Raw genomic sequence first — 17,944 nt, 5'->3', positions numbered from 1 at the left:
TATGCAGATTCGACAGTTGCCAAGAGGTGGACAGTTATCAGTTAAAGGCAATGTAGTAAATGTGCCTGTTGAAGTTCAACCTACAATAAATTCACTTCCACATACATTAGAGAAATCAGGTACAATATCAGTTAAACTAAAGAAGAAACTGGAATTCAAAAAGTGTGATTTTAGTGAAAATGTGAGACCATTTGCTGTCATTTGTGCATTACATTATTTGATGAGAACAAGTGACTTGTACAAGTCTTCTGGAATAGAAATAAATGAGGATTGGATTACAGAAATCGCCAAAATAAATGAAGAAATACATGACAATGAAAACAATAGTGAAGAACAAGAGGATAACCAAGATCAGAATGATTCAGATAATGACTCCGATCATTTCAGTGAAGTAGATGAAAGTGAAACACATGTTGGAAACACAGATACACTGTTAGATCACATTCCAGACGACAATCCACTATGTGATACAGGTTTAACTTTTGCTCCTGGTGAAGGTCAACGACCAATTAGTCTCTACAGTGATCCTGATGCAGAGTACTTATCTTTTCCAACTATATTCTGTGGTCAAAGAAGGCCAGATAACAAAGACAGGTCTGTCTCTGTTCACTATACTGATATTGTTAAATGGGAACTAAGGTCCATGGATAGGAGAGTAGCACAGTCTGTACCAAATATATTTTTCAAGTTAAAAAAAATTCAGTTAAAAAGCATAAGTGATAAGGTCTATCTTGCTCTAAGAAGGTGTCAATCAGAAGGAAAAAAATGGACAGCAAAAGATGTACTGAATCCTAACACTGTAAATGATCTTGTAAGATTAGATGAAGGTTATTATATCTTTAGAAGTTTAAGAAATTCTCCAGTATACCTTGAAAAGAGGAAGAAAGATTTGTTTGCAATGATCAGACAGTTGGGTCTTCCAACATGGTTTGGCTCTCTTTCATCTGCAGACACTAATTGGAAAGATTTGTTACGAATTCTTGGCAAATTAAATGATGGCAAAGAATATACTGACAATGAATTGGAAGAAATGGATTGGCATCAGAAATCTAAACTTGTTCAGAAAGACCCTGTGACATGCTCTAGATATTTTGACTATCGTGTCCAACAGTTTATTAACTTGGTGTTGAAAAGTGATCATGCTCCTATTGGAAAATTGACAGATTTTTTTTATAGAGTTGAATTTCAACAGAGAGGTTCACCACATATTCATATCTTGATCTGGATTGAAAATGCACCTGTTTATGAAAGCAATTCAAATGAAGATGTTGTAGCATTTATTGATAAATATGTCTCCTGTTCACTTTTAGAAAATGATACTAGTTTAGTCAATTTGCAGGTTCATAAACATTCAAAAACATGCAGAAAAAAAGGTCACCCAATTTGTCGTTTTGGTTTCCCCCTTCCACCTATGAAAGCAACAGTAATCTTAGAGCCTTTGAAAGAAAATGATGACATAGAAAAGTACAAAACTATATATAAAGAAATACAAAACGAAATTAATGCACTTCACAATTCTGAAGATATAGACCAGATGACATATGACATGTTTTTAGATGATGTGTTACAAATGGATGATGAAAATTACATTAAGGCCATAAGAAGCAACTTGAGTGGTCCAAAAGTTTTTCTCAAACGAAAACCATCTGAAGTCCGTGTAAATGGTTACATGAAAACTGTGTTGATAGCCTGGCAAGCAAATCACGATTTACAGTTTGTTTTAGATGCATTTGCATGTGCAGTGTATATTGTTTCATATATAAGCAAGTCACAAAAAGGTATGAGTGCATTACTAGACCAAGCAGCAAAAGAAGCACGACAGGGAAATTTAGACTTGAAGCATCAAGTAAGGCACATTGGGAATTACTTTTCAAATTCTGTTGAAACAAGCGCACAAGAAGCAACATACTTAACACTACAGATGCCTTTAACAAAAGCCACAAGACAAGTTGTATTCATTAACACATCTCCACAACACAAAAGAACTTTTCTCCTCAAGCAATCATCGGCCCTAGAAAAACTAGGCCCAGACTCTACTGAAATAGAATCAGACAATGATATTAAAAGATACTCGCGTAGACCAAAACAACTGGAGAACTGGTGTCTAGCAGACTATGTATCTCAGCTTGAATTGCAGTATCCTAAAACTTCAGAGTCCTCAGATGATCATGAAACAGAACAGCAAGAAAATGAATCTGAAAGTGAAAATGAAGAGGCAAATGCAGATATTATAGAAGAAATCAATAACAAAATCGACATAACCCTGAAGAATGGTATTCGAATATATCAAAGAAAAACACCTAAGGTTATAAGATATGTTAAATACAATTACAAGACTGACTCTGAAAACTTCTACAGAGAACGCTTAATGTTATTTTATCCATGGAGAAATGAACTTTCAGATTTGCAATGCGGACATGAAACATTCGAAAACATGTACTTGACTGTTGCAAGACTATTAGAAAAAAAAGCTAAGCAATATGAAGGAAAAGTGATAGATCTAGAGAAAGCTATAGAAGAGGCAGAAAATGATTGTAATGAGAATGATCAAATAGCACCTGCCACACAGCAAGTAGAAATGGAAGATGCTGAAATAGGCCCAACAGAATCTGAACAGTATGTACACTTCAATCCAGATAGACCAACAGAACATAGACTGTATGATATGTCCCGTGAAGTTGGAATAGAAGCAAGAACAGTAGAATTGACAAATCATGCAAACAGAATAAGTGAGAGAGATTATTTTGATTTGATAAGATCCTTGAATAAGAAACAGTGGGAATTTTTCCAACATGTTGTCACATGGGTTAAAACAAAACATGAACCATTTTATACATTTTTGACAGGTGGAGCAGGATGTGGAAAATCTGTAGTTGTCAGAACAATATTTCAAGCTTTACACAGACACTTATGTTCTACTGAAGGTGAGGACCCTGACGATATTAGAATTCTTCTTTGTGCTCCTACTGGAAAGGCAGCTTACAATATAAATGGTTTGACCATTCACAATGCTTTCCAGATACAACCAAATAAAGGACTTGACCAGTCATTGTCATGCGATGTTCTCAATACACTCAGAATGAAATACAGAAATTTGTCTCTGATTTTGATTGATGAAATTTCAATGGTTGGAAACAAAATGTTCTCTTTACTAGAGAGAAGGCTGAAAAAAATCAAGGGAAGCAACTGTTCATTTGGTGGTGTGAGTATCATAGCTATTGGTGACTTTTTCCAACTCCAACCTGTATTTGACAGCTGGATTTTCAATGATCTAAGCAAAGGATTAACAGCTTTAGCTCCTAATTACTGGAAATTATTATTTTCTTTTCATGAACTTACCGAAATAATGAGACAAAAGGATGATTTAGAATTTGCTCTATTACTAAATAGGTTGAGACAAAATCAGCTGACTGAAAATGATTTTGCAGTGTTAAGTACCAGAACTGTTTCAATTAGTGATCCAACATACAGATCTAATGCAACTCATTTGTTTGTTGAAAATGCTTTAGTAGATAATTTCAATTTGCAATACATATCTAAATTAGGCTCACAAAAGGTTAAAGTTAAAGCAGTTGACACAGTTTGTGGGGATTTACCAGCATCTGTAAAAACAAAATTACTTAGTTCTTTACCAGAAAAACAGTCCGACACAGCCAATCTTGCAAAAGAAGTAGTATTAGCAATTGGTATGAAATATGATCTTACAGCTAATATTGAAGTCACTGATGGTCTTACAAATGGTTCAACTTGTGAACTTAAATTGATTGAGTGCAAAACATCATCTTTAAGACCAAGTATCATATGGGTTAAGTTTGAAGATGCCAGAATTGGTGCTAACAATAGAAGAAAATATTCACACTTGTATGGAAAAGATGTTGAAAAAATATGGACTCCAATGTTTGACATTAAAAGGTCATTTACTTATAAATATAAGACCTTTGAAAGAATTCAGTTTCCTCTTCGCCCAGCAGCCGGAAAAACGATTCATAAATCGCAAGGAGATACATTACATGAGGTTGTTGTTAGTCTGAAATCAAAACGTAAAGGGAAAATACCACATATTCACTATGTTGCCCTAAGCAGAGTAACATCTTTAACTGGATTACAGATATTAGATCTCAATCAAGAAGCAATAGCGGTAGCAGATTGTGTTCGACAAGAATTACACAGACTAAGTACAGATGCAACTCTACAGTTGTGCTTCAAGCCATTGTACAACTTATCAAGTAACAATTTTAAAGTAGTTTTTAACAACTCAAGGTCATTCCATGCTCATTTTAATGATCTTCTATCAGACCCTAACATCTTGGATGCTGATGTAATTGGTATTGCTGAATCAAGACTTATTTCAACAGATGAAAATGACCATTTTCATGTACCTGGTTTTGAAACACCAGTTCGATTAGACCAAAAGCAAACAAACTTTAATACAAGACCACCTCATGGATTGGTATTATATTATCGAAATGATTGTATACTTCACAATACAGTCACTTTCTCAACTCCATCTTTAGAGTTTGTTATAGCAGACATAATATCACCCACCAAAGGTCTTTTTCAGGTTGTCTTTGTTTACAAAGCACCAAACTGCAAATTGCAACAACTAAAAGATACTTTCCTTGCAAACCTTCTTCCTGATGTGTATTTAAGACATCCAAAAATTATCATAATGGGAGACTTTAATATTGATTTAAACACTGGGAACACTTCTTTTTTAAAGTTCATGAGAGATTCATTTTGCTGTTCACAAATTGTGTCTAAACCTACTACATCTTATGGTACATTGTTGGACTTAATTTTCCTAAATTTTGATAGTAAGGTAAATTTTGAAACAGATGTTCTTGATTCCTATTGGTCCGATCATAAAGTTATATATGTAGCCATTGAAACACAATGATTCAGTGTAATAATTATTTTATATGCCGAAATCAGCTTTGTTTGAAACAATGAAAATTAAACCCGCTGAAAAACATGACACATTTGCGGTTGCTGAAAATGCAACCTCAAATGTGCAGGAGTGGTTTTAACGGAAAATGGGTTTCCACTCCAACAGATTTGCCTTTTCATAAGTAGGAATAGAAATAAGTTGGCTTCAAGACTCCTGATATCCAGTTTTACCTGTATAGAAGAAAGCTTCTTTACAGCTTTCTTCTTTAAAGGTACACTGGATTAACGGTAGCAGAGGTAAAGAAATTTGAAACTGTTGCTTTGACTTCCATAAAGCAGAAAGGCCCTTGGTGATTGGTCAACCATTTTGCTATGGAAGAAAAGTAGAATTCCATTCATTTCAAGTCAGTAATGATTGGAGACATCAAATTTTAGAACCTCAACTACCTGAATGCTCATTGTATCAGTGGAGAGTTGTGTGCACTTCGCATGTGAACACTCCTGATATTTACTTGTTATAAATGTATATATATATATAATTCTTGAAATATTTGTTTTTGAATACGATCAAAACCCATTGCTTTAATATAGATGTAAAAAGGGAGTTTTGAAGACCACAAGTTCCATGCCTCATTTCTCTTCCTACAAAATGATTATATTTAACTGGCTGTTTGATGAACTATGATTAAATAATCAAAATGTTTATGAATGTTGAAATCCTTGCTGTTATGTACATATATTCATTGTAATTTACATATAGATAACTTGATACAATTTACAATACTTTTGTTCACTATATATATATATGATATACTAAACATTTATCATGATTAAGTATGTACAGTTTACTTTTTGTAATGCCAAATTAATCTGTATATTTATCTCATCCAATATTCATTGACTTTTCTGTTTAAGAAATGCTCTCATGTTCATATCAGACATAATAAATCATTTTCTGTACAAATACCACATATTTTATTATAATATAATTACTTGGAGTTCTCCAAATTGAAAAACAATCTATAAATCCAACATTTTCAATTTCTTATGATTTCAATTATGTCTTATTCTAAGTACTGAGGTTTATCAAAATGTGTAAATCATTAATTCATGCAAAGGGTTAAATGTTGAGAAAAAAAAGTTAAATATTGCATTAATTTGTCATTCTACTCAACTATGTAGTTGCATTATTGCTTATACGTTTGATAAATATGTAGAAGTCATTTATAAAACAGAAACTAATGAACAATTCATGTAAACATTTGCTTCATAGAGAAGAAATTTGTGAACATTTGCTTAATAGAGAAGAATTTGTGAACATTTGCTTAATAGAGCAGAAATTTGTGAACATTTGCTTAATAGAGCAGAAATTTGTGACATTTGCCATTAGAGAAGAATTTGTGAACATTTGCTTAATAGAGCAGAAGTTTGTGAACATTTGCTTAATAGAGCAGAAATTTGTGAACATTTGCTTAATAGAGCAGAAATTTGTGAACATTTGCTCAATAGAGCAGAAATTTGTGAACATTTGCTTATTAGAGAAGAAATTTGAGAACATTTAATGACTGTTTTATAATAAGCCAATGTAAAGTAAATTCAGTAAACTAACTACTGAAGAAAATAAGAATTATATATATAGATTGTTTCAGTTGTTGTTATATTAACATCATACAAGAATTAATAAACGTATGGAGTAAACTCTTGAATCTTGCATTAAAGCAAATCCACCAGAACTGATATGAATAAACTTAAAAACAGAGATACTATGGACTATAACTCAGTATACCATGAATAGAAATGAAACAAAAATGACAATTACTTTGACAGATAGTTGTTAAATGCTCAAGACAAAATAAATTATACATAGAATCTAGACTCTTTTAAGTTAGAAAAAACTGTTGCATATTCTTCTTGACAAGTGTTTTCAAATTAACTTAAAGTCATTTTGAAGGTCAAGTTATGGAAACAATAATCATATCATAATATAATCGCTGTGTTGCTTTTTATATGTACTGTTTTTACTGTCATATTTTGACTTTGAAATTGTGTTGTTATAGAATGTAAATATTGTTCTAAAGGTGAACTATTTAAATGCACATATATATAAAAAAAAAATGTAAAAAACAATGAATATTATAATGCCTTATTTGAAGTATTTGATGTGTTCAAATTTATCATAATAAACAATTAAATTTGATGTCTTTTATTATTTTTCACACCCCATTCATTTTTGAAATTGATAAAAACAAAACCTCCAGTCAAGAAGAGAAAAAATAATGAGTTGGAGACAAACATGGTCACAACCCAAAAATGAAGCTTCACACATGTTAGAACTACTATAAAGGTCGTTCTATTTAAGCTAGCAAAAACTTAGTTCTCTGTGTCTACCTTCTTGTTCAATTCAAGTAATACCTATTCATTTTGAATCTTAATTTAAAGGTCAGATCACCACTCATAAAAGATGATAATCTTGGGTCCAGTAAAAAGATTGATACAGTTGATCTGTTGTCATTCTCCATAATGATCAGTAACTTTGCTGTCACAACCAATTGACAACTTGTATATGATGAACATGTCAAAATCAATTAACATGTCAAAATCAATTAAAGTTTCCTTAATGATCCTTGACCAGTAATGATAGCATCTGGCGTATATACAAAATGTAGGCCTGGTATCGATGATGAGTTTATATAGAACAAATATATAGACATTTCCATTCTCAATTTTATGTATGTCCATGAGAAAACAACACAATACTTGAAAAGTTTGTTTTAGACCTCAAAACTGAAAATAATAAACTAGTTGAAAGTAGATCAATCACAAGAAAGATTAGATTTTGGTTCACAAAGTTTCCTTCAACAAAAAGTGTTATTGTTATTTCATGCATTAATTGTCAACAAAAATCTAAGGTGAGCGACACAGGGTCCTTGGACCCTCTAGTTTTAAATTGTTATTTGGATGGAGAGTTGTCTCATTGGCACTAACACCACATCTTCCTATATCTATCCATGTAAATGAGATGTGGCAATACTAATACAACTGCATACCAAATATCATTGACTTATTATAAGTCATTCCCAAACCTAAATACAAACATTAACTTGTAAACTATGTAAAAGTTTCAAAGTCAAAGACCATGAAAAGGGGTTGGGGCTATATAATCTCCATGGAAACAACACTTGCAAATGCCAATAAATTTGCATACCAAATATCATTGACTTAACATTAGCAGTTCATCTTAAAGTGATCTAATCACAAACTAATACATGTAAACTAAGATAAGTTTCAAAGTCATTAGACTGTGACTGAGGGCGAGGCCAAATATTCTCCATGGAAATGAGATGTGCCAATGCTTACACAACTAAATACCAAAAACATTGGCCTACCACTGATGGTTCACCTTGAACTGACCTAAAAATTTCGAAGTCAATAGACCATGACTAAGGGGGCGGAGTCAAATTATCTCCATGAAAATGAGATATGCCAATGCTTATACAACTGCATACCAAATATCATTGACCTACCACTTGTGGTTCCCCATATACTGACCTAATCACAAACTAATACATGTAAAATAAGCAAAAGTTTCGAAGTCAATAGACCATGACTGAGGGGGGAGGGCCAAACAATCTCCATGGAAATGAAATGTGCCTATGCTTATACAACTACATACCAAATATGATTGAACTACCAATTGTGGTTCACCATAAACTAGACCTAATCATAAACTAATACATTGTTGACGCTGTCGCCGCTGACACCGAAAACAGCATACCTATGTCTCGCTTTTTGACTCCGTTAAGGCGAGACCAAAAGAAGATGTGGTATGATATGAAATCTCCATATGAGACCAAATGACACAGAAATTTACAACTGTCACCCTATGGTCTTCAACAATGAGCAAAACCCATACATCATAGTCAGCTATAAAAGGACCCGAAATGACAACTTTATAACAATTCAAATCTGAAAACTAACAGCCTAATTTATGTACAAACAAGAAACTGTCAGAGAGACAGCAAATTTTCCTGCAGAGGTCAAACCTGAACAGTTAGGCAAGTATGGACACAACATTTAACCTTAAAACAGCTCTAAATTTGGATTGTGCTTGATTATTTGCAGTTAAGGGTGTAACTTAAGTTAGTTATTAGAGAAGAATAACATACATTTGTTATTGTGGTTCACTAAATCAAAAATCTGTGATAAAATATGTATGTTACATGTTTCAAGTGGGAATTATACCTCCTTTATTTTGTTAAATTGTATACAAGTATTTTTGCTATTATAATTGTCTTTTAAATATGTATACTAAGCTTTAGAAAGATAAAGCAGTTCATAGTTTGCCAATCATGCATAGTACACCTATGTTATTACAGAACATTTATGCCTATAATATCTGAAGGGTGTTATTACAGTTTCTCTACATCTCTTCCAAGCCTTTCTTCAGACATATATCACAATGTATTTTAATTTGTTGTAAAAAAAATTTATCAAAGCATGTAATGAGGTACTGCGCAAGCTTCCAAGTCATTCTCAAGTGTCTCATATAATGAGTTAAATGCCTGTAGTAACTAAGACTAGTTATTACAGCTAAGTTTATCACTTAAAATCGTCATCTCATTGATTTACCATGGTTGATCAAAAATGTATTTTAAAATTGAATTGGAAAATTAAATTTCAAATTTATGGATGACATCAAAAAATCAATGAAGAATAAAAGACTTAATTCAAAAAGTTTGGGGGTGGGGGTCAAAATTGCTGCAAGTTTTGTTTATTTGACATCGATGTTATGTTTATCCTTATTGGTCAATCATTTTTTTCCCAAATTAAATCAAAAGGAGGGTGGGGCCAGTGAAAAAACTATATGAATTAAATGTTTTTTTATCCTACATTGAACTTTTGATGTCGTCCTTTATGTATCAAGTTATTGCACAAGTTTCATGAATTCCCACGTGCCTACTGAAAATTCAAAAATGTATGATACATTTTACTGATAACAAACATATGTTACTACAGAATAAGAAAAAAAGAGTAGACAACCCATGAAAGTATCTGTTATAACACTGGTATGTTATTTTTCTCTATTAACTTTTTCAAGATTATTTAGATTTCTTTGTTTGACTAGTGAGCCCTAACGATTTGCATATGGTGCCCTAGTAGATTTATTTATCGGTAATTCGTATATTTTCCCTTTGATTTTACTGCCTAATATTTCGAGTATCAACGTACTGGCTGTATCACTGAAAATATTAGGCAATACATTGTGTGACGTTATAATTACCGATAAACAGAATAATAGGTAGTTTCATTTTTGATACTGACTATATCATGTGGAATATCACAACTCCCCTTAACGGCCTTGTCTAGATATTCCACATGATATAGTCAGTATCAAAAACAAAACTACCTATTATTCTATATGTAAGGAGCACAGAGCATTAGGAGCCCGGATCACCGAAGCACCCAGACTTTCGGAGCCCTAGTAGTCTATATTTGTATACGGGCTTGTAGGAGTCACATAAAAGAGAGAAAGAGCGTGAGATAGAGGGAGAGAATTTATAGTGAGGAGAAGACAGTTGCGTTTATTTTAGTAGATAGGAGATCTGTATTGTTGAGCCTGTAGTTAGATGTACATTGTGTTATACAGTAATACAGTATTGAACTTTTATTCCACTTTGTGTTTATGTTCACTTACAAGACTTTGTTCAGACTACACCAGGATCCATTTATTTATTTATGTGACCAGGATCATGCTACCAGTAGATTAAAAGGGTAACCCTGTTAAAGAGTATACTTGGCATTTGTCGTTCCGTGTACGAGTGAAACTTAGACACCCATCAACACAACACAACCAAAAGAATACACACTTTAGTTTAAGTCCCTATAATTAAATTTTTTCGTCACATATAATTAATAGTATTCTAATAAATCTGTTACTCCAGTTATAATTGGGTGATTAACAAGTACCAGATGTGACTGTTATCTTAACACTTAGTGTATAAATCAAACTGTATAAATAAAGTTAATAGTTCCCAATATTTTTTCTTTCATATGTAACATTCATATATAGATCTGCAACTTATCTTATTTTAATTTTAACTTTTTAACATATAAATAACAGATTATTATCTAATGAAGTTCAGGATCAAGTAAAAATAAAAATTAACAGACACAACAAAACAATTGTATACATGTATATGACTCTAAAAATTCGTTTTTACAGAACAACAAACATACCATAAAATTCTTCAAACAATTTACAAAATTTTAATATAGTACTCTAACATTTCATATAATCATAAGTAATGTAATTAACTAATAACTTTATTAACTTTAATAAACTTTATATTCAGAGTCCTACAGATCTGTCATTCCAATTATTATCATATGCTAAGATATTTCCCAGATCTAACAAGTGAAACTGCGAGCTACTGCTCACTGATGATACCCCCGCCGCAAGTGGATAATATTAATAGTGTAAAAATATGCAAGTGTTCAGTAAACAGGAAGTTGTCGAGTGATGAATCTGAAAACGCATGACACGGTATAGCTGACTTATATAAATCCTGAAACCAAATTTCAGAAATCCTTGTATTGTAGTTCCTGAGAAAAATGTGACGAAAATTTTTAACTTGGTTATCATGTGTAAAATCATACAAGTGTTCGGTAAACAGGAAGTTGTCGAGTTATGAATCTGAAAACGCATCACACGGTATAGCTGACTTATATAAATCCTGAAACCAAATTTCAGAAATCCTTGTATTGTAGTTCCTGAGAAAAATGTGACGAAAATTTTTAACTTGGTTATCATGTGTAAAATCATACAAGTGTTCGGTAAACAGGAAGTTGTCGAGTTATGAATCTGAAAACGCATCACACGGTATAGCTGACTTATATAAATCCTGAAACCAAATTTCAGAAATCCTTGTATTGTAGTTCCTGAGAAAAATGTGACGAAAATTTTTAACTTGGTTATCATGTGTAAAATCATACAAGTGTTCGGTAAACAGGAAGTTGTCGAGTGATGAATCTGAAAACGCATCACACGGTATAGCTGACTTATATAAATCCTGAAACCAAATTTCAGAAATCCTTGTATTGTAGTTCCTGAGAAAAATGTGACGAAAATTTTTAACTTGGTTATCATGTGTAAAATCATACAAGTGTTCGGTAAACAGGAAGTTGTCGAGTGATGAATCTGAAAACGCATCACACGGTATAGCTGACTTATATAAATCCTGAAACCAAATTTCAGAAATCCTTGTATTGTAGTTCCTGAGAAAAATGTGACGAAAATTTTCAACTTGGCTATCATGTGTAAAATCATACAAGTGTTTGGTAAACAGGAAGTTGTCAAGTGATGAATCTGAAAACGCATCACACGGTATGGCTGACATATATAAATGTTGATACCAAATTACAGAAAGGGTGGATGTGTAGTTCCTGAGAAAAATGTGACGAAAGTTTCATGGGACGGACTGACTGACGGACGGACTGACGGACGGACTGACGGACGGACTGACGGACTGATGGACGGACAGACAGAGGTAAAACAGTATACCCCCCCTTTTTTAAAGCGGGGGTATAATTAATAATGAAATCATACTTGAAAATCTGAAGGGTTATTTCTCTTTGAATAGAACTATGGTTTGACTCAGTACTCTAACATTACATACATGTATATAATAATTAGTAATGTAATTAACTTCGAAATGTCTAATAATATAGTTAATAATCATCACAACTTAGGATATAGAAAATTTTCAAATAAATCTGTCACTCCAATTATAATTGTGAGATAAGACATTTACCATCTGCTTTATCTTATTCATAATATGATAAAAAGAGAAAAATATTTTAAAATGCCACTTATGGATATTAAAAATGGTGATATCTCTAAAAGACTAAAATCGTGAAAATTGAACTTGACCTTCATTTAGTCACAGGAAACAACATATATTTAAATTGGAAAAATATTTGTCAAAGCTTTTTCATGTTATTGTGGAGACACTGTTTTGCAGGTGCCCACCCGCTGTATATCTCCAAATCAATACCCATATTTCCTTCAAAAATCCGGGTAAAAATGAACGAAAAAAATAAATATGTAACACATCAACAAATTAAAGGACAACCACTGAATTACAGTCTCCTGACTTGGGACAGGCAGAATGTGGTGGGGTTAAACATGTTAGTGGGATCCCAACCCTCCCCTAACCTGGGACATTTTTTAAATGACATTATTATATCTCAGTTATCATATTCTATATAAAATAAGTACACAATATTTTCACTATTTCGCAAATTACAAGCTTTGAACTATTGGACCAGTCAAAAGTTTCCAACTATTGGACCTGGGTGAAACTATTTGACCACAAGCGTCATTACATTTCGTGGAATTTTAAATGCAGCTATGCGATTGGAGGATTTTGAAAATTATGCAGGAGTAATGACGTCGTGTTTTACCTAGCTATTTTTTTAGGGGGAGGGTTGGGATCCCGCTAACATGTTTAACCCCGCCACATTATTTATGTATGTGCCTGTCCCAAGTCAGGAGACTGTAATTCAGTGGTTGTCGTTTGTTTATGTGTTACATATTTGTTTTTTGTTCATTTTTTTTACATAAATAAGGCTGTTAGTTTTCTCGTTTGAATTGTTTTACATTGTCTTATCGGGGCCTTTTATAGCTGACTATGCGGTATGGGCTTTGCTCATTGTTGAAGGCTGTACGGTGACCTATATAGTTGTTAATGTCTGTGTCATTTTGGTCTTTTATGGATAGTTGTCTCATTGGCAATCTTACCACATCTTCTTTTTTATTGGACCTCGATGAAACTATTTGACCACAAGCGTCATTATATTTCATGGAATTTCAAATGCAGCTGCGGGATTGGAGGATATTTAAAAATACAACGAGAGTTGTGACATCATGATTTACAAATTGTATCTTAGGTTAACTTCAGTGTATGAGGTAGACTTAGAATTTTAAAATATTTATGACAGTAGGTTGGGTTTCCGCTTTTTATATTATGATAGTTGATTTATCAGCGCCATTTATTGTCTGTTGTCTTTTTCGATATATTAAAACACTTACTGACTGGATACTCGTGAAAAAGTAAGTTTATTGTCCCCTCTGATACAACTATTGCCCTCGGCTATGCCTTAGGGCAATAGTTGCACCATAAACTTACTATTCCACTCATACTCAGTCAATAAGTATACACTATTGACAATTACCTATCACCTGATTGATTCTATTCCATACACTAAATATAGTTCTACTCCATACACCAAATATAGTTCTATTCCATACACTAAATATAGTTCTATTCCATACACTAAATATAATTCTATTTCATACACTAAATATAGTTCTATTCCATACACTAAATATAGTTCTATTCCATACACGAAATATAGTTCTATTCCATACACTAAATATAGTTCTATTCCATACACTAAATATAGTTCTATTCCATACACTAAATATAGATCTATTCCATACACTAAATAAATGGCACTCACACCACATCTTCCTATATCTACTAAATATAGTTACCTTGGAATCTTTTTTGTGACCTCCCATTAATAACTTCATAACTACATAATTGGTTTTGGAAATCTTTGTTAGAGTCTGTATCTGAAAAAAAAAAATGTTTAAAACTTTTTGATCAAGTGACCTCTTTCTTTGAGGAATGAAGTTTGAAGCTTCCTTACTCTCCTATTGTAGAGGTTCTTTGTGCTAAATTACCATTAGCATTTACATTATATTTGGTTTTTGTTTATTGTTTTGAACATAAATCAGAACATTAATTGTCTTGTTTCAATTGTTTTATGCTTGTCATCTTGGGCCGTTTCTGGCTTTCTATACCTTATGAGTTTTTTCTTATTGTTTAAGGTCTGTAGTTGTTAACTTTAAAGTCATTTTTTAAATGGAGGAGAGTTGTTTGCATTAGTCTAATACTATGGAGATCTATAAAGTCAGCCTTTTTCAACTGATTTTCATAGTTCGTTCTTATGTTGTACTGTTACACCACTGCCCCAGGTTAGGGGGAAGGTTGGGATACCACTAACCTGTTTAACCAGCCACGTTCTGTATGAATGTGCCTATCCCAAGTCAGAAGCCTGTAATTCAGTGATTGTCGTTTGTTGATGTGTTACATATTTGTTTTTCAGATCATTTTTTGTACATTAATTAGGCCGTTAGTTTTTTTGCTTGAATTGTCTTCCATTTGTGATTTTGAGGCCTTTAATACCTAAATAGCGTAACAGTACCCAAATTGTGTCGAGTACCCAAATTGCGCTGACTACCAAAATTGCACTTATTTAGCAAAAATAATTTGTTATTTTATGATTTGATACTATAATGCACATCTTTCAAAATAGGTAAACATATTTAGATATACACAAAACGTTCACAGCATTTATCAACAGATGAAGTGTTTACTGAAAAAGAAAAATGAACAGAAATGTCATCGTTATAAAATTAGCAAATACAATATGTGACAAGTATCTGTTTCTTAAAAATGAAGAGTAAGCATGGACTAATATCCGATTGTCAAAATATTTACAGAAATTAAACAAAAGCTCTGTTATTCGACTTCAAACGATTGGAATTTAAGCATCATGCATGGATGCAATTTGGGTACTCCTCATTACAGAATCATTGATCGTTTGGAGGTCAGTTCAGACCCATTTGGGGCCTCGGTGGCCGAGTGGTCTAAGTAGTTACTACTGTAATCACTAGCCAGTCAACACTGAGGTTGTGAGTTAGAACCCCGCTCGTGCAGGTGCACTCGACTCCAATCTTTATTGACTAGGATTGTCAGTTTTCCTATCGAAGGTCGGTGGTTTTCTCTAGGCACTCCGGCTTCCTCCACCATTAAAAACTGGCCGCCACGAAATAGCCCATAAGCGGTGCTTAAAAGTGGCGTTAAAACACAAAAAAATCAAAAATCAGACCAATTTTATTATGATTCCATATGGAATTAAAATTAAATCAGTGAAACCATATACATATAGTAAATGATGATAAATCAACAAAATAAACACATAATGAAAACTTTTGTCTGAAGCATAAATAAACGTAGGTTAAATCAAAGCGCTGTAAGCGCTGAAGGCAGTTAACCAAAAACCAGGCAAACGTAATTATGTGCAGTGGCGGATCCAGAAATTTTCATAAGTGGGGGCCCACTGCCTGCATAACAGGGGACCTGTTCCAGTCATGCTTCAGTGATTTCCTATATAATCAACCAAATTGTTCTCAAAAATGGAAAGGGCGGGGGAGTGGGCCCACTGAAAAACCCTCTAAATCCGCCTCTGATGTGGCATTAAACATTCATATATTGTACATTTATGTTTATCTAATGAATTAATTATTAAGGCAAATAATTTATATGTTATCAAGGTTTCAATAGCAATGAATATATAAATGTATATTTTTAATGGTGAGTCTGCAGTGGTACAAGTTCGCAATGATTGTAGTTGTTCTAGTAGGTAGTTAACGTTGGTTTTAGTTGACTGTTAGTAGTACATGTTGACTTAGTACGAACATGTTATAGTATGAATGGACTGGTTTCCCAGTAAAGAAAACTGAGTATGTGTTCTATAGTACAATAGTTATGCAACACAAATCGAACAAATGTTCACTACTACAAGGATCAAAGGTGAGGTCTGACTGACCTGACCATAGTAAATGTAAATGATTAGTTATATTGTCCCATACATGAATATATATGGTTTAGGGTTGGGGATCTCAAGGGGTTTTCAAGTTCTCAAACAGGAAGGGGTAGGGTGACCCCAGGGACTTCCCCTATATTTCATTTGATTTGTTATATTGTTCCGTACATGAATATATATCATATGGTTTAGGGGTGGGGATCTCGAGGGTTTTCAAGTTCTCTAACAGGAAGGGATAGGATGACCCCAGGGACTTCCCCTATATTTCATTTAATTTGTTATATTGTCCCATACTTTAATATATATGGTTTAGGGGTGAGGATCTCGACCGTTTTCCAAGTTCTCAAACAGGAGGGGGTAGGGGGACTCCCCCTATATTTCATTTAATTAGTTATATTGACCCATACATGAATATATATTGTTTAAGGGTGGGGATCTCGACCGTTTTGTAAGTTCCCAAACAGGAGGGGGTGGGTCACCCCCATGGACTCCCCTTATATTTCATTTGATTAGTTATATATATAGTCCCATACATGAATGTATATGGTTGAGAGGTGGGGATCTCATCCGTTTCAAAGTTATCAAACAGGAGGGGGTAGAGTGGCCCAAAGGACGCCACCTATATATCATATGATTTGCCTACATTCAGGTAGTTATTTGTGAAAATAAAGTAAGAATCTTCCAGCTTCTTTAACTGACCCTTCAAAATTGAGAAAAAAAATACCCCTTCAAAATTGCAGTAATATGTTTACAGTTTAAAAGCATCTTACATGCATTATCAACATTTATCACTGATAAAGAAAATTTATACTGTGACCAGGAACATATGTATTGTTAGATATACTGTTCCCAGCTGTCACATTGTATTGGATTTTGACATTAAAATTTGTCAAAAGTAATTTTGAGTTTCTGTTTAAAATATTTTCTGCTTTTTCTTTCTTTTACATATATCTTTTGGTTTTCAATTCTAGTGTTTATATTCATTTACCATGAATAGATGTATTTTGTCACCTGCCTGGATTCGCCAAAAACTCGGAATTACCCTTATCCGCTTCCAGAATCGGATCCGAAATTGTAATTGTCTTTTCACGGCAGCCATTATCACTGGGGTAAAGCTGATGACCGTAACTGCATTCACGGTCATCCCAAGATGTCGGATGAAAAATTAGGTCAGTTTCTGTATTGTCTGTTTAAGTGTTTCTATATCATTTTCTTTACAAATCATACATTGAAACGACGAAAATTAATAAAAGAATCACTCGCAAATCACTAATTACTTCCGAGAAATGTGCATGAAACGGGAATTTCGATTTGAAAAAATCGTGAAGATGACCGTAAATCACAATCGAGATGACCGTAACAGAAACAGCGATTCATAACA

General features: G+C 33.2%; 1 protein-coding gene across 3 annotated transcripts in view; it reads right to left on the bottom strand.

The window, feature by feature from the left end:
• The window catches only part of LOC143071084 (N-alpha-acetyltransferase 35, NatC auxiliary subunit-like), an 88,135-nt gene that overhangs the window by 9,189 nt on the left and 61,002 nt on the right, over positions 1-17,944 (bottom strand). For all 3 annotated transcript variants that reach the window (XM_076245163.1, XM_076245162.1, XM_076245164.1), the window contains exon 18: positions 14,444-14,524. In XM_076245163.1, coding sequence (XP_076101278.1) covers positions 14,444-14,524 — 81 coding nt within the window. The remainder of the gene's footprint in view (positions 1-14,443; positions 14,525-17,944) is intronic.

Source organism: Mytilus galloprovincialis, chromosome 4 (assembly GCF_965363235.1).
Source record: "Mytilus galloprovincialis chromosome 4, xbMytGall1.hap1.1, whole genome shotgun sequence".
In the NCBI taxonomy this organism is placed as follows: Eukaryota; Metazoa; Mollusca; class Bivalvia; order Mytilida; family Mytilidae; genus Mytilus; species Mytilus galloprovincialis.
This window is presented reverse-complemented; position numbering and strand designations above follow the sequence as displayed.